General features: G+C 43.7%; 1 protein-coding gene across 1 annotated transcript in view; it reads right to left on the bottom strand.

Moving 5' to 3' along the window:
• Positions 1 to 21746, bottom strand: part of LOC110215264 (solute carrier family 5 member 4-like) — a 44155-nt gene that overhangs the window by 20720 nt on the left and 1689 nt on the right. The window contains 6 exon segments of the mRNA XM_020996603.1: positions 2420 to 2500; positions 4371 to 4476; positions 11353 to 11457; positions 11878 to 11937; positions 18216 to 18320; positions 19070 to 19141. Of these exon segments, the coding sequence (XP_020852262.1) occupies positions 2420 to 2500; positions 4371 to 4476; positions 11353 to 11457; positions 11878 to 11937; positions 18216 to 18320; positions 19070 to 19141 (529 nt within the window).

The raw sequence follows: 21746 nt of genomic DNA, 5'->3' as shown, positions 1-21746 counted from the left end.
TGCAAGGTCAGGAAAGTTTTGCTCCTCTAGAAAGCCTTTGAGTGCTGGCTTGGTGATGAGCGATGTGTGCTTGTCATCTAAGAACTTGGACTGAGTTCAGAAAAGTTCATTTCTAGTTGTTTTGCCAGATAATCCTTTTTGTTCGATTGATTTTTTTTTCTTTTGCTCTTGGGGTTGAGTGGGATGGTTGGTTGGTTCATTTTGCTTTAGGAATGTCTAGAAATTGTCTCTTGAGGCATAAAGGAGTCATGATCTCTATCAGTATAGGGAGAAGGGGAAAAGTGGGTTCCACCAATGAAATTAAAGTTCTTTGGAGTACTGGCTAGTTCCCAGCATGGCATTCCTGTTTGTTCTTGCATTAGTTAGCACCACTCATCACACTGTCCCAGTGCTTAGCACAATGCCTGGCAGGTAGTAGGTGCTTAATAAATGTTTATTGACTGAGTGATATAGGTACAGGGATAAAGTTTCATCATAGACCACTGACCTGCTATAGACTTCGTTAGCACAAGACCACTTCCTCAGGACCACCAAGACCCAACAGTACACAGAGCACTATGCAGTCCCACATAGAGCCCCCGCTCATCCAGAAAGTATAGGGGATTAGACAAGTTTTCCCTAAACGATTTTCTAAACTCTAGTCCTGGACAGGGCTTATGTAACTCACAATTACACTTTTATGGGGTACTCTCATACTGCTCCAAAACAGAAATTATGTGCAAAAGATAAAGCAACTTTGTCTGTCTCTACTGGGTAGGACACCAAGAACCCATACCAGGCAAAAACTCAATGAACTGATAATAGAGAAAGCTAATATCTACTCCCATTCCATGCCCACCCAGCACCCCCTCCCTCACCACCTACCAGGCAGCCACACTGCACAACTCCACTCACAGGCTTGTAACAGAACTCAACTCTACACTTTACCACCCTCCTCCATGCTGCCAAAGAGAGCCAAGCTGAAGAAATTTGATCAGGCTGTGATAGCAGCAAGAGGGATCATGGCAGCATCAAGGAGAGGTGCCATAACAGAGCTTCATCAGACAATGGGGCAGGATGTCTTTGTGTGTGTGTGTCTATGTGTATGTTTGTGTTTGTGTGTGTGTGTGTGTGTGTGGTGTGTGTGTGTATTTTGGGGGCAGGGGATTTTGTGGCACTCCATTAAACCTGAGAGAAAGAGCAAAGCATACATCTGGGTCAAATTCTATTTTCCCAAAAGTTGCTTGGGGCAAAGATTAGTGAACTACAAATTATCCAGTGTGATAGGATATTGAGACAGCTTTGAGGGCCAGCTCCCAGAGAAACTGCCATCAAAGGGAAGGGAGTCAAAAAGTGAACAACAGAGGAAAAGAAAATTGAAATAACCAAAATCTCAGGAAGAAAAAAATCAAATTAAGATCTTGAGTAGAATCAGATTGGCCATCAAGGAATATATTAATAACAGAATGGAAAATGGTCTCCAAATCACTGAAGGAGGTTCAGGGGTCTATGAATACACATTACAAGATAAGTGGGAAATGAATCTTCTTTTCTACATGGATACTGGTATGCATTAGTAAGAGTATGACCCAGGTTCCTGGGGGATGTTTGGTTATTCATGATTTGACTTATCTTGATGAAAAGTTATTATTTCTGCTTGCCTTCTACTGAGTAAATGTTATCATGCTGTCACATTTGCCTTGGTGTTTAGGAAACTTTTTATGTTTAAAATTTAATGGTATCATCGTAATTAATTTAGTATAAATCAGAAGTGAAACAAATGGTGCTCAGAAACTATGCTGGCGTATAACAGAGGTCTATACATGTACACACACAAACACACACCAGTGTTACCCCTAGGATGAAGATGGAGAGCTCGAGAGCAGGAAGGAGAGACAGACAGAGACAGAGACAGAGAGAGGCTGGCCACACCTCTGGGGACATTACCGTGACATACTAAAGTGGATGTAGGTGGAGCAAGCAATCCATCACTGGGACAAGTGTATACCTTGGGAGACGTGGGAGTTGAGATCGCACGTGGGCCACATCCTAATCATAGATGTACAACTGGAAGGACCCTCAGAGGTCGACTAGTCCAATCCTGTCATTTTACACAAAAGGACACTGAGGCAGAGTGGAAGTGACTTGTCCAGGATCACCGAGTTAAATGACAAAGCTGGGATTTGAATCTAGGACCAGTGTCCTCTCTATTAGACCACACTGCTCTCCATGATAAAGTAAATTCTTCCTTTCTTCCCTAGAGTCCTTCACTGATGAAATAACATTTCCAGAGAGCAGCAATAGAAAACCCCAAAGGAGACAGATAGACAGAGACAGGAACAGGCTTCCGGGCTCCTGGATCTCATCCAGTGCCTCCCACTGCTCCAGGTCCACCCTCCATTCCTCAGGGAGGTCTCTGGCCTCGTCTGCCTTTACATACCATAGCCAGTGAGGATGAAAGAGCCGACCAGCATAATGACTGTCTGCAGGGCATCAGTATAAATCACAGAGGCCAAGCCACCTGCCGAGGATGAGAAGAGAAATGAGGACATTGGATTCTAGTAGAAGGAGCACAGTGTGGTAACATAGAAACCTTTGCTGCTTTAATGTTGTGTCTCTCTTCTCTCATTGTCCCTGCACTCCTGGCTTTCTGCCATGGCTTGGGCTCACCCACCTCAGAGTGCTGTGGTTCTGTGTTCCCCTGGTTCTCCTCTCTGATCTACCTGGGTCTTGACACAGTTTTCTGTCATAATGGCAAGGAATTATGTGCGATCTGGTATAGTACATGTAGCAGTGACCATGAAGTCTAGAGAGACCTGGGTTCGAATCCTGCCTTTGGCCCTTACTAGCTTTGTGCCACAAGCCATGCCATTTAAACTCTGTGATTCTCAGTTTCCTCACCTATAAATATAAAGATAACAATAACAGTACTATACAGAGAAGGGTGGATTAGGAGTCCAAGAACCTGGGTTCAAATCTATCCTTTGCCAAATCAATCAACCAATTCATCAATAGATATTCATTAAGTACCTACTCTGTACTAAGCACTAACCCATCTGGCAATGGAGAGGTACATTCACCTCTCCAGCCTTTAGTTACTCCTTTGGAAAATGAGAGAGTTGAAACTTAAAACCTCTAAAGTCCCTTCTGGTTCGAAATCTATGGTTTCACCTGTAGCACCCAACTCACCCACATTTGTGTTGAAGCTCAGTAAGACAGTGTGAAGCCCTATGTACCTGTCAGTTGTTGGTATCCATGAGATTTAGAGACACAGAGGAACATCTGGTCCAACCCCCTTACTTAACAAGGGAAAAACTGAGGTCCAGAAAAGTACACTGACCCACCCAAACCCACTCAGGTAGAGGAACTGGGATTTGGAAGCAAGCCCCCTAAATCCATCTACATGCTTTTCGAATGATGCTCCACTGCCTGGACTGATTAGGTTGGTGTGACTGATTGGGTTGACCCAGGTGTTCAGTATATGCATATGTGCATGTGAGTGTGCATGTGTGTGTGTGCGCACTTGCGCACGTGCGTGTGATGATTCTGGGTCCTGTAAAGTGGACATTCACTTGCTGCCTGGACTATACACACCTGACTATTCCCTGCATTCCTCTAAATTCTTGACCCCTTCTCTTTGACCCTCCTCTTCAGCCCACAGATGCCCAGGTCCCAGCAACTAGGTCCTGGGCTGCAGGAAATGAATGGGTACTGTCTCTTTGCAGCATAGACCCATAGGACTGCTACTGGATGATCTTCCAGCTCTATAACTTTTGTTTTGCAGAAACTTTGGCTTGGAGAAGGATCATGACTTGCCCAACATCTCACAAAAGCAGAACCAGCACTCAAACCCAGGCCTCCTGATACTATCCTTTAGGCCACATTCCTTCTTGCTTATTTTAGTAACAGAAACACAAAATCTCAGAGCTGCAATGGTCCTGATTGGCCGCTGAGTCTGGACCATGCCCCCAAAGAATACTTATGATAATATCCATGACAAGTAATTATGCAGTCTTTGCTTGGATGTCTACAGTGATGGGGAACTCACTACCTCTGGAGGCAGCCTGTCCTACCTTGGGGCAGCTCTCACAGTTACAAATTTCTCTCATCCATTCAGACCAAATTTGCCTCTTCACAATATTCACACATTGCTTTGGGTTCTGCCTTGTGGGTCAAAGCAAAACAAACAGATCCAATCCCTCTTCTCCATGATACCCTTTCACATGCTTGAAGTTAGGGATCATGGGCCCCCTAAGGCTTCTCTCCTCCAGTCTAAACATCTCAAGTTTATTCAATTGAGCCTCATGTGGTAGGCACTGTCCTGAGAAACCCAGGGGCCTCGAGGGCAGTGGGTCAGATAGAGAACACCCAGCAGAGGCTGAAGGACTCACCTGCAATAGTGAGGATCCCCGTGATGACCAGTAAGATGAAGATGGCTACGTAAAGATCCATCCTGAGGGCCACGTTGATGAATATGGCTCCTGAGAACATGCTGCCCTGAGAATGAGAAGACACCAGGATCAAGGAGGAGGGAGGCTTGTGGCTTCTGAGGGATTAATGATGACTGAAGGTAGAAATGCTGCAGGTTAGAGACCTGTACTCTGCTTCAGAATCTGGGTCCTGTCCTGGCTACGCCCCTGGATTTACTGTGCAGCCTTGAGGAAGTCTTCTTGCCTCTCTGGCCGTCACTTATCTCATCTATAAAGAGAAAGGGTAGACCAAGATAACGGAGAAGCAGTGTGGTGTTCACCTGGAAAGTGTATCTGATTTGGAATCAGAAGATTTGACCTTGAACCCTGGCTCTCTGACTTACTGCCTGGGTGGGCTTGGCCATTGGCTTCTCCTCTCTGGGTCTCAGTTTTTTTTTTTCCATGAAATGGGGAGGTCAGACTATGGTGACTAAGAAGTTGTGGAGTCCAGAGGACTCCACTGAATTGGGAATCCGAAGCCTTGGGTTTGAATCCTAGTTCTGGGACCTTCCTGTCATGTGCAACGTAAGCAACTCAGACTAAGATGATGGGGAAGCAGTAGGAAAAGTCCTGAGTTTGGAGGAGGAAAGCCTCAGTTTGAATCTGAGCTCTGTCTGTTACCACCTATGTGACCTTGGACAAGTCTCTTACCCTCTAGAAGCCTCAGATTATTAATTTGTGAAATGAAGGAGCTAGATGTGATGATACCACCAGCTCTCATTTTCCGTGAATGATTTAACACTTCCAGAATGTGTGATTTTGTCTGTGGGTGGTCTCTTCACCATTCCGGAATGCAGTCCATCTGTGCCTCAGTAGACAATCTTTGACAGGTTGCTTTGGACAAAAAAAATTTCAATTCTTTTCCAGTGTACTTGGACTCATAGGTCACCTTCCTGATGTGATGGGGATTCAGCAGGAGCATTGACAGAATCCTGAATGGACTGGAAGGGACCCTAGGAGTTTCCCTAGACCAAAGCCTTCATTTCCCAGAGAAAGAAATAGAATCCCTGAGAAGCTGAATGATTTTCTCAAAGTCATACAGCCCAGAAAGCTGAAAGACTCTAAGTCCAGCATTCCTTCCCTGACATCTTAGTGGCCATGAGACCTAGAGATTTTTGTTGTTCAGTTTTTTCAATCATGTCCCACTCTTCATTTGGGGTTTTCTTGGCAAAGATACTGGAGCAATTTGCTATTTCCTTCTCTACCTCATTTTGCAGATGAGGAAACTGAGGTAAACAGGGTCAGTGACTTGCCCAGAGTCACATATCTAGTAAGTGTCTCAGACCAAACTTGAACTCAAGAAGATGTGACTTCCTGACTCCAGGGCCTTGCTCTGTGCACCATGGCACCATCTGACAGCCCCAGACCTATGAATGCTCTGTTCCAGGGCTGGGGAACCTGTGGCCTCAAGGCCACATGCAGCTTTCCAGGTCCTCAAGTGGAGCCCTTTGAATGAATCCAAATTTCACAGAACAAATCCTCTTAATAAAAGCATTTGTTCTGCAAAACTTGGACTCAATCAAAAAGCTGCACCCAAGGACCTAGAAGGCCGCATGTGGCCTCAAGGCTGCAGGTTCCTCACCTCTGCCTGTTCTAAATAGTGAGTAGGACACCCACATAAGAGGGAAATGTGCAGAGAATTAGGGGCTAGAGACTGGATGGACTACATGTGGAACTCTGAGACACTAACAGGCAGAGTAGCATGGTGGTGAGAACCTTGAAGCCCTGGGTTCCACCCCTGTCCCTGTCCCACATGGGCTCTGTATGTCAAACCACTTATCTATTATTGCTTCTAGAGGGAACTGTCAAAGACTTTAAGTCACAGATGAGCTGAATGAATGAATGGAGTTTCCACACCGGAAGTTCCCTACACAAATGTAGACCCCATGTTCCCCTCTTCTCACCAAGAAAAGGAGGTGATATCAAAGCATGAGCAGACATTATTTGAGGACAGCATGATGGTCATGTCATTGAATGAAAAACAACATGTGTCATGAGGAAGGTGGGAGCTGTGGGGATGGCCTGGCTTCCTGACACACCCTGCTATTCCTTGGCTTCTGGCCAAGTCCTGATCCAGCTCAGAAAACTATGATATTGTGACTAGAAGCTCATTACTGGTCCTTCCTGTCCCACCCCCCACTTATCACTGCCTTTTGAAATGTACATTAGCAGCTAAAGCATTTGTAAGAGTTCTCTCTGTCCTGGGAAATAACACGCCTACTTTTGTTTCCCAACTGTGCATGCCTAAACAGAAAGAAAAACAAAGCTCAGAGATCACCAGGTGCCAGTTCCATATTTTACAGAAGAGGAAACTGAGTCTGAGAGAGATGCTATGACAAGTGCCAAGGTCACACAGCCAGTGAATGACAGGGTCAGGAATTCAGGATTTAAGTCTTTGGGCCCCAATCTCAAGGGCTGTGGTACATTGTCTTCATTCAATATGCACTCTCAAATAAACTCCTTTTATTCTGATTACTCTGTGTGACCTTGGATAAGTAACTTTCCCACTCTGGACCTTTTTCCTCATCTGTTAAAGGACAGGACCCAGTGGACTCTTAGGTCCTTGCAGCTCTAGGGTGATTCTGTGAAAAGGTTAGAGTCATGTTGGAATTCGTGGCTTAATTAGTAAACCTGAGGGGATTCCCTTATCACCCAGAGCAGAAAAAAGTGAACAAAAGGTCGGGTCTTTGAGATTAATAGCTATTAAAACCTCTCACCAAAAGCTGAGGCAGGAGTGGACTTCCATAGGTGTGGCTGCCACTCTAACATTGTCAGTAGGGAGCTGCCATTCAAGGCCTCCCATAATCTGGCCTCACCTGCCCATTGACTGTTATCACTCTTCCTCCCCACTATGAACCCTCAGCCCCAGGAAGACCAAGCATGTGCCCAGCCCCAGCTTGCTCTCACCTCCACCTTTCCTCATACTGTTTAGCCCCAAACTGGAAGGGGCTTCAGAAGACCATCTTGTCCTTTGTGCCGAGAGGCACAACTGTGCTCAGAGTGTCCTCCTTTGCTCTCCTCTCTCTCCATACTCAAATCCTACCACCCATGCTAAAGAACTTGTTCCAAGTCTCACCTCTGCCCAGAATTCCAAAGACCAAGAATTCATGGGACCTCAGCAGCCATTGATAAACCAGAGTTCTTAATCTGTAGTCCATGGATGATAGATAGATAGATAGATAGATAGATAGATAGATAGATAGACGGATAGACAGATAGATAAGTGGGTAGATGTATAGATGAGTTTCCTTCATAACCATAAGCATTTCAGGTTACGCATTGCACAAGCTGAGTCTGAGAAGACGTCCTAAGGCTTCACCAAGCTGACCCCCAAGGGGGCCACAGCTCCAAGAAGGTTGACAGCCCCTGCCATACCTGAATGTGAACTCCCCTTTCAATGGACCCTCCATGCACTCCTCTAGGTTCTGCCTGAAGATATTCCATTTCCTTTTGGAATACCTCTAACTGTTCAGCAGTCATTTCCTCTATCACACCAGCATCTGCCTCTCTGTAACTTCCTCCCATTCTTCCTTCTTCTGCCCACTGGGCCAAGCTGAACAAGGCTAATGCTTCTTCTGGCTGTCAAATGAATGTACTCATTATTTCTTCTGATAGAATCTAAGTTCTGTGAGGGAGGGCACTGCTTCATTTCTGTCTCTGTGGCCCGAGTGCCCAGCACCTACCCGGGATGCCTGTGACTGAGGCTATCACTTCCCTACGGTGTCCTGACTCTGCTATTTCTGCCTTCTTACCCTGTAATATTACATTGCTCTTTTGTAAAGCAAGAAGATTGAAATAGATGGCCTCCAAAATCCCTTGAGCTCTGACTAGCTGTGGGACAAAGAGGAAGTCATTTGGCCTCTCTGGACCTCTGTTTCCCCATCTGTAAAATGAGCAGATTGTGCCAGATGGCCTTTCAGCTCTGACATTCTATTAGTCTAGAAATGCCCAGACATGTGGTCTATGCAGTTGTTTGCTCAGTCAAGAAGAGACCTCCGTGCCAAATGAAGTTACTGAGGAGGAGGGATCTGATTTCTTCCACTTGGCTGGAATGAAATGCTAGAGGTTGTAAAGAAGGCCAAATTTTGGGTCAATGTAAGGAAAAGCTTCCTAATAACCAAAGGTGTCCCAAAGTGTAATGGGTTGCCTTGCCTCTCATATTCCCTATCAACAGTTAGCTTAGATGCCACATCTCCCATAAATCTTTTTGATTTTCCCTTCAGAGACATTCCCAGCCCTATGATCTTTTTAACTGTCCTCACACTGCTTATCCTCCTCTGGACACTTTCCAGCTTATTGAAGTCTTTCATAAATTATGGTAATAAGAACTGAACACAGTACCCCAGGTCTAACCAAGGGAAAGGACAGAGAGCCTGCTACCTCCTCAGCCACAGAAACACAGGCTCCTGCAGTTGGAAAGGACCTCAGAGGCTGTCTACTCCAACTTGGACTTACCAATACCTGGCACATAGTAGGCACTTAATAAATGCATGTTGATTGACTCACCTGTACTGACCAAGGATCCCCACTATGACAGCTCCAGCAAGTAGTTATTCAGGTTCTGTTCCAAGACCTCCAGGGACAAAGAACTCATTTTTCTATTCAACTTATTGAACATTTGTTAAGCACCTACCATGTGTTCAGCTCTTGGGATCCAAAAACCAAAATGAAAGAGGTCCCATCTTCAGTCTAGCTGGGGAGGCAGGCCATGAACACAAGCATAATTTGAGTTGGGGACAAACAGGAGATCCAGGCAAAGTATACTGGGAATATTTGAGGGAGAAATCAAGGAAAACTTTGTGAAGGAGGTGACAACTGAGCTAAGCCTTGATAGGGAATCTGAGGGGCAAGGATATCCATTCCACTTTTGGACAGATCTATTAGGATGTTTTTCCTGACATAGCCAAAATCTGTCTCTCTCTTTACAACTTCCGACACTTATTTCCAGTCTAGGAGAGAAAATCAAAACTCTTCTGCTGGACAGTTCATCCTCCAAGAAGCCTTCGTTATTATTTGGGTCTCCCCTTCCAGTCTAGACCGTGTGTTTAGGCATTTACAGACTCATAGACTGTCAGAGCTGAAAGGGACCTTAGTCCTATCTTCCTCACTAGACTGAAAGCTGCCTGAGGGCAAAAGCTGGGTCTTATTATTTGTGGAAACTCCTGACATTCCAACTTTGCCCCCAGTTGTGTGTGGTGCAGTGCTTAGAAACACAAGATAGGATGTCTGAACTAAAAGAGACCTTAGATATAACCTGGACAAACAATTCTCAAACTTTGGTCTCAGGACAATTTGCACTCTTCAAAATTACTGAGAACTTCGCAAACAGCTTTTGTTTATGGGGCTTATGTTTATTGACATTTATCATGCTAACAATGGAAACATCTTGTCATTATGCAGGGAAGAAGAATTTATTCAGTACATATTATAGGGCAAACAAGGGCAGCTAGGTGGCATAGACAGCTGGCCCTGGAATCAGGAGAACTGTATTCAAATTTGGCCTCAGACACTTCCTGGATGTGTCACTTCACCCTGGCTGCCTCAGTTTCCTTATCTATAAAATGAGCTGGAGAAGGAAATGGCAAACCACTTCAGTATCTCTGCCAAGAAAACCCCAAAGGGGTTTACAGACTCCAGGTCTATGCTTTACACTGTGCCATCTAGCTGATTTAATGAAAATAGTTTTGACTTCAAGGACTTCCTTTATGGGTCTTTAGGAACACGCAGGGGTATCCAGACTACACTTTGAGAATTGCTGATCTACTTCAACCTGCTTATTTGACAGGGAGAAACTGAAGTATAAGGAGAAGAAAGGACTGGCCCAAGTTCATACATCTTGCTTTGGAAGTAAGGGCTTATTGGGTTTGGGAAACATGACGCCTTCAGGCTGTGGCTTGGTCATGGGCAGCCTGACATAGCTAGACAGCCAAAGTCTAGACCAGTCATTTTTCTTGAGAAGAGTGAGACATATACATGGCCTGGGAACTTGACATTAGAAACAGATAAAGAAGATAGTTTGCCAGGAATCATAACATTTTTGACCTGGAAGGGTACGTGAGAGACTATTCTGGGAAACCCACATAATGGGTTCGATAAATCCAACAGAGTTCTCCTGGAGCCCTCAGAGGGCAGTGTTGTTTAGTGGGAAGAGCCCTGGAATTTGTGTCTGGGCACATGAATTCAAATCCTAACTGTGTTACTTGCTGCTTGTGTAACTTTGGGCAAGTCTCTGAGCCTTTCTAGTCCTCAGTTTCCCTATTTGTAAAATGGGTAGACTGGGCCAAATGATATCTATGGTACCTTCCAAAATTATATAATTCTATGGTCCCATGATTTTTCCTCCCAAACCAATGGAATCCACTGAAAGACAAAAAGGTGTTGGCCAGCCTACCAAACCACCAGCAGTAATCAGTAGCTCTTCCTCCTTAAATGTGCCAGTTACAGACCCACAGACCCTTGAAAGGGTCAACATACTGTTCACCTGCAGCCAGCTCTACTGTTTTCCTAGCCTCAGTGCTAACACCTCGGTGCTATCTTGGGGGCTGCCCACACTGTGAGAGATCACAGAACCCACCAGGTTCAATTATCCAATCCATCAACAAGTCAGACCCCTGATTTTCTGTTCTAGCACAAAAGACAGCTCCTCCTTCCTCATACTAGCATTCTTCTTTCTATTAAGCTTACATGCCAGACCACATCTTCAAGATAGATAGCTCCCAGCTCTCTTGCACCAGGCTTTCTACATTTGTAGCAGCCCCCAAATTCAATTCAATAAACATTTACCAAGCACATACTCTGTGCCAGGAACTGTGCTAAGCAATGGAGAGAAAGAGACTGAAAGGAGTCAGCACCTTCCCTCAGGGAACTTACATTCTACTAAAATGCAAGGGTAAGATGGACTTACCGAGATACTTGTCACTATACATGAGAACAGGGAAAGGGCAGAGAAAAAGATCTGAATCCTTTTCCCTCCAAACCACCTTATCAAATACTCAGGCACGGTCACCACCTGCCCAGGTAGGAAGAAACAAGAGTCACGCTGCATCACAAAACATCATGGGAACATTAGGATGTGGGATTTGGGGAATAGGGACCTTTCTGAAGCATTGTGCCATTAATCCAGCTAATGTCATTCCCCTGATGCTAGAGTGGGAAGGCACTATCTCAAGATAGGATTTGGAGCCAAGAATCATAGTTGAAATCCTGCCTCTCACGTGACTTTGGGTAAGTAATTTGACCTCGCTGAGCCTCAGTTTCCTCATTTATGAAATTAAGAAGATAAAATAAAACTTCACGTGTAATGCATCTTCCAGTGTTGTTGTAACTAAAGAGATCTGGAAATTTGGAAGCGTTATATAAAGATGAACAAATAGCCTTTCAAGTGTGTGGTGTGGAGAACTGATGATGCAGGATTTGGGTACTCACTCACCCCAGCCTTGATGTAAATGGGGACAAAGATCCAGCCGAGGACCAGCAGCAATAACAAACCCTGCAAGAAGCCCAGAAGAGATCGCATGGGAGTCAGGCTCCTCTTCTCACTGGTCCTGCCCAGCCAACGCGTCCTTCCCCAAGAGCCTGGGCTTCTCCCCTCTATTCACCTGGCACCCACATGGTATGATTTAAAGGGACACTGGGAAATATGGCTGCTGAGAAAGAACTCTCTATCAGCCTTCATCAATGAGGCCAACATGGGCCCCACCTTGAGAAAGTCACTCCTTTGAATATGACATTTTTAATCTTTAAGAGTGAGTCTTTCAGACTCCCCTGGGGCAGCTAGGTGGCACAGTAGATAGAACACTGGGCTTGAAATCAGGAAGATGCATCCTCCTTATGAGTTCAAATCCTGCCTCAGACATTTAATAGACATGTGCCTCAGTTCCATCATTTCTAAAATGAGCTGGAGGAGGAAATGACCAACTATTCCTGTATCTTTGTGAAGAAAACCCTAAATGGGTCATGAAGACCTGGATAGATTTGAAAAATAACTGAACAACAAAGGCTCCTCTATTAAAATGCAAACTATCTCTGCTTAGAGGAACATATTAGACCTTGGTCTAGTCCTTCACTTTCTCTGGGTCTCAGTATGCTGTTCTGTGAAAGGAGAGGATTGGACCAAATTCATAGATTCCCAAAGTGGGCAATATTGCTCCTGGGGGGGGCACTGGAATGATCCAGGGGGGTGGTAGCAGCCTCAGATGCAATTGGGGAGCATTGAATAAAAATAAGGGACTGATGGAAGTATAAGGAAAGAAGAGAAGAGAAGGAATTTTTGAAAAACCATTTGTACGTGTTTCATCTGTTGTGTAACAGGGTTAAAGTCACAGTGATTACATTATTTTAAAAATCAACAAACAAAATGCAAGTTATAACCAATCAGTGGTCAAGTCCACTGACAGGTCTTAAGCAAGTGCTGGTATACAAGTGTGTCACACATTAATGGAAAGTCCTGCATGCATTGGCAGGAATATGTGCATATAATGAATTGAATACAATGCACACTATATGTTTACATGATGCAATATGTTTTCAAATTTTCAATGCAGGAAAAAACACAAATTTAACAAATTATTAAATTTAAAATATATTTTATGTTTTTTTGAAATGACCCAAATTTTTTAAAAAGTTAAAGGGGTAAAGGAAGGAGATTTCCAGGGGGACAGTGAACAATTTTTCATTTGAAAAGGGGTCAGTAGGCCAAATAAGTTTGGGAACCTCTGGACTAGAAGATCTCTAAGGGGGGAGCCGAGATGACAGAGTGAAAAGGTAGCCACTCTCACTCTCCCCTATCAACCTCTGAAAACCCAGAAAATATCATCCCAGAAAAAAACCCTGGAACAGCTGAACTAGAAGAAAGACGAGGAGCAGCAGCGCAGCAGCCCAGCAAACTGGTCTCCCAGTGCCTCAGCAAAAAAGGGAGGTGAAGAAAACAACCTAAAGGCTTCCTATAGCCCCAGCCTTGCTGGTTCCAGCCCAACACCAGGTGAGCTGTCGGAGCCCTGCAGCCTCCAGTTTTGAAGAAATCCTGAAGCCCAGGTGGTGGAACAGGCAAACACCAATACCTGGACCTCCGAGTGCCTCAGGGAGAGTAGGGAGAACCGGTGGAAACCAGCTCAGAAAACCACCAGGTGCCTCCGCACTCTGCCGCGAAGGAATCTCCCAGTGCATTAGCAGAAACAAGGGAGACAACACTGCAGGGGGCCCCAGGCAGATAAACACCCTGCAGCACCCATCTAAAAGGAGCTGAAGAAAGCTAAAGGAAAGGAAACACAGGCAACCTAGAATTGCCTGAAAGTTCCAGCCTTGCTGATTCCAGCCCAACACGAGGTAGGCTGCCAGAAACCTACAGCCTCCAATTGCCAACATAAGAGGCCCCAGCACACAAAGCCAATGATCAAGACCTAGGCTCCCAACACAAGAAGCTTGGGCCAGTGCCCTCTGATTCCCAGCAGGAGAACTCAATCTCTTTAAAGGCCAGGGAGTAAAGAAACACCATGAGTAAAAAGAAATGTGCCATAGATTCATATTATGAGAAGAGTGAAGATCAAGACAGAAATTCTGAGGAGGACAACATCGTCAACAAACCCACATCTGCAACAACAAAAAGGAATATGAACTGGTCTGAAGCCCAAAAAGCCTTCTTAGAAGAGCTCAAGAAGGATTTTAAAAGTCAAATGAGAGAGGTAGAAGAGTCCTTCAAAAATACAATTGGCCAATTGGAAAAAAAAATACACTGAAGAAAACGAGTCCCTAAAAACCACAATTGGCCAATTGAAGAAGGAAGTACAAAAACTAACAGAAGAAAACAATCTGTTAAAAACTAGAATTGGACAAACGGAAACTAATATCTCTATGAGAGAGCAAGAATCAGTCAAACAGAAACAAAAAAATGAAAAAATAGGTGAAAATGTAAAATACCTCATCGGTAAAACAACCGACCTGGAAAATTGATTCAGGAGAGACAATTTAAAAATTATTGGACTACCTGAAAATTATGATGAAAAAAAGAGCCTGGACAGTATCTTTCAGGAAATCATAAAGGAAAACTGCCCTGAAGTCCTAGAACCAGAAGGGAAAATAACCATAGAAAGAATCCACCGGCCACCTCCTGAAAGAGATCCCAAATTGAGAATGCCAAGGAATATAATAGCAGCTGCAAGCAGCCAGAAAGAAACAATTTAAATATCATGGAACCACAGTCAGGATTACGCAGGACCTTGCAGCTTCTACATTAAAAGACTGCAGGGTGTGGGACATGATATTCCATAAGGCAAAGGAGCTTGGAATGCAGCCAAGGATCAATTACCCAGCAAAAATGAACACTAATGCATTGTTGGTGGAATTGTGAAATGATCCAACCATTCTGGAAAACAATTTGGAACTATGCCCAAAGGGCTACAAAAATGTGCATACCCTTTGATCCAGCAACAGCACTTCTAGGGCTATATCCCAAAGACATCAAACAAATGGGAAAAGGACCCACATGTACAAAAATATCCATAGCAGCTCTTTTTGTGGTGGCAAAGAATTGGAAATTGAGAGGATGCCCATCAATTGGGGAATGGCTGAGCAAGTTGTGGTATATGAATGTAATGGAATACTATTGTGCTGTAAGAGATGATGAACAGGCTGACTTCAGAAAAACCTGGAAAGACCTATATGGTCTGATACTGAATGAAGTGAGCAGAACCAAGAGGACTTTGTACATAATAACAGCCACATTATGCAATGACTAAGATTGTTAAACTGAGACTTTCTCAGCATTACGAGGATCTAAGACATCTCCAGAGGCCTCGGGATGGAAAATGCTGTCCACATCCAAAGAAAGTCGAATCGCTCTCACTTACTTTTACCTTCTGTTGAGTTTTGTTTCATCTTTCTGATGGTTCCTCCTATTGGTTTTAATTTTTACTTACAACCTCACTAATGTGAAAATATGTTTAATAGGAATGTAAATGTAAAACTTATATCAGATTGTGCACCATCTTGGGGAGGGTGGTGGGGAGGAAGGGGGAGAAAAATTTTCAGCTCAAAAGCATATGGAAGTGACTGTTAATAAATCAATAAATTAATAAAATTGGGAAAAAATAAAAATTTAAAAGAAAGATCTCTAAGGTCCCTTCCAGGTTGAATAACTTAAGTACAACTTGATGTCATAGACAGAACCCTGGATGTAGAATCAGGAGCCCTGGGTGCACATCCTGCCTGATACTGCCTGGGTGACCTCAGTGAGTCACTTTTTCTCTCTCTGCCTCAGATTCCTTGTCTCTCCCACCATACTAGCTGACTTGCTGCATCTCATGCCCATGTTCCATGTTCCATCTCTCTCCTTTCACAAGTCCTTCTCCATCCCTGGAATGCTCTTCCTCTTCACCTCTGCCTCTGAAGGATGATTCCTAGGATGCTTCATTACTCAGGTCAATGCTACCTCCTGCCCAGTTCCTCCCTCCCCCAGCTGTGATGCCCCCTAAAATTAATTTGTATTTCCTTGTATCTGAGTGTGTTGTTTCCCCCTGTAGAATGTACCCTCTCTGAAGACAGGGGCAGTTTTCATCCTGTTTCTATGTGTACAGCACCTAAACACAGTGCCTGGTACATAGTAGGTGTTTTTGAAAATGCTAGTTGAATAAATAAGATGATTGGAAACTAATGCCATCCAGCTAAAACAGTCTAGAAGTGATCAGATGTCAGCACCTTAGTGTGAGTTAGTTTATCAGATTCTTTCAATAGCGACATTTCCCTGAGATCAGGGTCCAGAGGGAGGTTTATGAGAATGGAAGAGGACATGTGAGTTTGGGGTGGTAGATGCATAGATGACTCAGAATTCTGGGATGTCAAATGAAAGAGACTTCAGAAAACTCTGCCCTAATCCAGACCTGAACAAGAATCACTGCTCCAACATTGCTAGCAAATGGCCCTTTCAGCCTCTACTTAGAGACCTCGGTGGGGGGGGGGAGGGGGGCGTGTTTACTACCTCCCAAGGCAGAATGACCCACTTCTGGACAATTCTCATTATTTGGAAGTTTTTCCTTTTATCAATCCTGTTTCTGACTCTGCAAAGCTGGAAAGGTCCCTTGAGGCCACTGAGTCCAAGCTTTTCATTTTTACAGATGAGGAAACTGAGGCACAGAGAGTAGAAAAGTCTTGCCCACAGTTGTAAATGTTGGCTCATAACATCAGGGATTTGAAGCTGGAAGGCATTTCTGAGTTCATCTAGTGCAATTCTCTCATTTTACAAATGAAGAAACTGAGGCCCAGAAGGATTAAAGCCCAGTGTCACTCCCATAAGCCAAAAGGATGAAGCTCCTCAGACTGAAGCAGCTCTAAGGTAGGGAAGAGAGAACTGGATTTGAAGCCTGATGATCATAGACCCACAGGAAAAACAACAAAAATCCCAACTGAATGTGGTGACATGGCCAACCTTGGTCCCCAAAAACAAATAGGAGAATGAAGAGGTGGGGTACTATGGGTGAGGAACACGGCATACACTGTCAGATTAGCTGATATGTTGTTTGGCTTTGCTGAGCATTTTCTCCTCTTATTCTTAATTATGGGGGTGGGGGAGGATGGCTAGTTCAGGGGAGGAGGGAATGAGGTGAAATATACTGGAAGATGATGATGCTGTAAGAAAAAATATATCGTTTAAAAAAAGAAGGTCATTTTTAAAGAAGAGCTATTAGGAACTTCAGAGGTCACATGGTCCACCTCCCTCCTTTTACAGTAGAAGAAACAGGCCCAGTGTCACACGAAACACCCCACTCCCCAGCTCTAGGCATTTTCACTGGCTTGTCCCCCATGCCAGAAACTCTCTACTTTCTCATCCCCAGCTCTGAGCTTCTGTGACTTCCTCCAAGGCTTAGCTAAAGTCTCACTGTCTCTAGGAGGCTTCCCATGGGCCTCCTCCCTCCCACATTTCCACCACCCTCACTAGCGCCATCCTCTCTGTAATTACCTTCCATCTACTCACTATGTATTTTGGATGGATCTAGTCAGCTACCTGTTATCTCCTCATAATACAATAAGTTCCTTGAAACTTCAGTGATCAGCACAGTGCCTGGGACACAGTAAAGCCCTATTACATGCTTGTTGACTGACTGGCTGAATGGATTCCCTTAGGCTAAGAAGGAACTCTCTGTATGTTGGGGTAGGCTTAAGAGAAAAGCACCAAACACTTTGGCCACATAATGAAAAGATGGGACTCATTGGAAAAGACCTTAATGTTGGAAAAGATTGAAGGCAGAAGAGAAAGGGGACAGCAGAAGATGAGGCGGATAGACAGTGTCATGGAAACAATGAACATGAGCTTGGATAGACTTCAGGAGATTACAGACAATAGCGGACCTGGAGTATTATGAGCATAGGGCATGAAGAGTCAGACATAATGATTGGAGAACACAACAATATCTCTAAAATGGGAATAATAATACTTATACAGCCTATCTCAGAGGGTTGATGAGTCAAAGTGTTTTGTAAGTCTTAATGGTGTTATGAAATTAAAGATTATTGCTATTAAAATAACACCTAATTGAGAGAGAGAGAGAGGGAGAGAGAGAGAGAGAGAGAGAGAGAGAGAGAGAGAGAGAGAGAGAGAGAGAGAGAAAGAGAGGAGAGAGAGGAGAGAGAGAGAGAGAGAGAGAGAGAGAGAGAGAGAGAGAGACAGAGAGAGAGAGAGAGAGAGAGAGAGAGAGAGAGAGAGAGAGAGAGAGAGAGAGAGAGAGAGAGAGAGAGAGAGAGAGGGAGGGAGGGAGACGTGATGGATGCATCACCTACATTTGACTCAAGCACAGCAACTGCAATTCCTGAGGCTGCACCAGTCCCAGCCAGGCCCACAAAACTGGCACTGCCAACGTTACTGGCAAAGAGAGAGGCACCAATCTGGAAATCAAAGGAAGAACATGGTGTTATCAGACTGTGAAATCATCAGAGACTTTTACAGGAATGAGAGATCATAGACTCGAGCACTGGAAGGAACCTTTGGGAATATCTAATCCAACTGCCTCATTTTACAGAGGAGAAAACTGAGGCCCAGAGAGGGGAGGGCTCTTGCCCTAGGACACACAACTAGGCAGTAGCAGAGCTGAGATTCAAGCCCATCTTTTCTTGGGGCTATTAATGATGCCTGATGGTTTGGCTCCTTCTCTTCTACCATAATAGCAGACTCCTTTCTGCAATGGCCAGTCTGCTACCTGCCTCTATTTCTTAGTCTACTAAGCTGTCATATGACTTTTTTATTCATCATCTTACTCAAGTTCCTGAGGGGTGCTGAAAAAATCCTGGACAAATAAATATAATAACACTGAAGAAGGGGCAGAGTAGAGACCTGGAACCCAATGGAATCCTCACTGAGCCTCTCTCTCAACCACATCCCCCTCTTTGCCACCTTTATTCCTCTCCTGGTCACTGGGAAATATTCTTTCTCCTTTTCCCCGCACCTCACTTACATTCTAAACAAGTACAATAAAGAGAAGTGAGTTGAGCTCTGTGTGAGGTCCAAAGGAAACTCAGTCTTTCTCCTCTCTTTTATTTCACATCTGAGCTGGTCTTCCTAAGTTTGCAGCTTGGGAGAGGGCATAGAAAGCCACTGTTCAAATAAATAACAAGGGAATAGAGTGGGAAATACTCACGGGCCACCACACCATGTCCCTGCCAGCCAGGAAGAAGCCTCCCACTGTTGCTCTATTGGTATTTAGCATGGCCTGGGTACAAAGGGATAGAATAGGACAAGATATGAGAGCTGAAGACACAAGAGAGTCAGCACACAGACTACTGAGAGGTGACCCCCCAAAAAAAGCAAAGGGAGATTCTTCTCATCAACATGCAGTCATGTTGTGCTATGAACAAATCTCAGTGTATTTGGTTTGACCAATTACTCCTGTCTGACCTTTCATAACCGTATTTGGGGTTTTCTTGGCAAAGATACTGGAGTGGTTTGCAATTTCCTTTCCCAGATCATTTTACAGATGAGAAAACTGAGGCAAGCAGTGTTAAATGACTTACCCAGGTCCACACAGCTAGTGAGCATCTGTGATCAGATTTGAACTCAGGTCCTTGTGATTCCAGGACCTGCACTCTATCCTAGTATGGCTCCATTCAAAAACCTAGAATCACTGAATCTTAAGTCTCAGAAGGAGTCATTCAGCGCAGCTTCCCTTCCCAACTCTGGTCTCCTTTCTCTTCAAACAGGTTTCAGTTATTTACATTGTTAAAAGGGCTATGGCCTTGAAAGAAGCCCTTTGTTTCTGCCAAAAATTCAGATGATCAAATGTGAAGCTAAATTAAGTAGACTGATTGCCCTTGAGGTTGTCAGAAAGACGTCTGACTTCTACCTGGGTGGCTCAGTCCTTATTACCACTAGAATGAAATAGAAAGTCTTCGGTTTGGAATTTCAAGTATTACAAGAATTGCCCCTTCCTCCATCTTCCCCTCCCCTGTAAAAGCTCTTTTGTACCTCTTTATTTATCTCAAATTAAAGAAGTACAACAGAGCTTTTACAGGGGAGGGGAAGGTGGGGGAAGGGAGCAAGAATGCCCTATTCTAATGGGAATTGGCTTTAAGAGAAAGTAACATACACACTAGGTTGGGTATATAAATCTATCTCACCATACAGAAAAGTAAGAGTGCAAAGGGATAAGAGGGAAGAGCTGATAGAAGGGAGTGAAGATTGTAGAAGGTAAGTCAGAAACAAAACACTTTTGAGAATGGACAGAATGAAAGAGAGGGTAGAATAAATGGGGAAATATGATGGAGAGAAAGACATCGTCATCATAACTAAGAAAGAAATTTTACAGTAGATTTCCTGATAAAGACTTCGTTTCTCAAATATAGAGAACTGAGTCAAATTTATAGAAATAAGAGTCATTCCTCAATTGATAAATGACTGAAGAATATGAACAGGCAGTTTTCAGACAAAGTAATCAAAGCTATCTATAATCATATGAAAAATGTTCTAAATCACTGTTGATTAGAGAAATGTAAATTAAAACAACTCTGAGATTCCACCCACAACTTTCAGACTGACTTACATCACAGGAAAGTAAAATGACAAATGTTGGAGAGAATGTGGGAAAATTGAGACCCTAATGCACCATTGGTGAAGTGATAAAACCATTTTGAAGAACAATTTGGAACTGAGTGTACCCTTTGACCAAGCAATACAACTACTAGGTCTATATCCCAAAGAGATAAAAAAACAAAAAGGAAAAGGACCTGGATGCACATAAATATTTATAGCAGCTCTTATAGTAAAGAATTGAAATGTAAGGGATGTCCATCAATTGGGAAATGGATAACCAAGTTGTATATGATTGTGATGGAATACAATTGTGCTATAAGAAACGATGAGCAGGATGCTCTCAGAAAAACCTGAAAAGATTTACATGATCTGATGCAAAGTAAAATGAGTAGAACCAGGAGAACTTTGTATACAGTAACAGCAATATTACACGATGATCTGCTATGAATAACTTGGCTATTGTCAGCAACACAATGGGCCAAGATTATTCTGAAGAACTTTTAATGAAAAATGCTCTCCCTCTTCAGAGACAGAACTGGAGGAATCTGAATGCAAATCAAGGCATACATTTTCTTTATTTTTCTTGTTTTTTGTCTACATTTTTTTTCACAAGACTAACACGAAACATATTTTGCATGACTGCACATGTATAATGGATATCAAATTGCTTGCCTTCTCAATGAGGGGAATGGAAGAGAAAAGGCAGGGAAGACAATAATTTGGATCACAAAAATTGTTAATCAGTGTTAAAAATTGTTTTTACATGTAATTGGGGGGAAATAAAGTATTAATTTTTTAAAAAAGGAATTGAAAGGGAGGAAAGGGAAGCCAAAGCAGTCAGAGGGCCTGGATAAAATGGAGAGGATGAGAAATAGATTTAGGTGGAGCTATGGATAAAGAGAGATGCATATAGGAGGTGCTGGTCTCACAAAAAGGAATTTCAGAATTGTTCAGAAAGTGGAACACTTGTGTAATCACACCAGTGTGGTCACTATTGTGTGATTTTGGACAAATCATTTAACTTCCCTCACCTTCAGTTTCCTGATGTGTACAATAAGGGGGTTGAACTCTACAGGTCTCTAAGCTTTGTTCCAACCCTCCATCTATGATACTGTGACAGTCTTGTGTGCAGTGGAGGAGCAGGTCATGGGAGCAGAGAAGGCTGGTGACCAGACTGTCCAGGCTATTCAAAGGACCATTAACATGCATGTTGAAGTCCCCAAGTATAAGGGCAGAGGTGGCATTGAAAGGAAAACCTCAAGCTAGATGCTGGACTCGTGGGGGCCAGT

This window comes from Phascolarctos cinereus, unplaced genomic scaffold, assembly GCF_003287225.1.
Source record: "Phascolarctos cinereus isolate Bilbo 61053 unplaced genomic scaffold, phaCin_HiC Scaffold_4;HRSCAF=312, whole genome shotgun sequence".
Classification (NCBI taxonomy): Eukaryota; Metazoa; Chordata; class Mammalia; order Diprotodontia; family Phascolarctidae; genus Phascolarctos; species Phascolarctos cinereus.
Note: the sequence above shows the minus strand (reverse complement) of the source record. Positions and strands in the feature narration are given on the sequence as shown.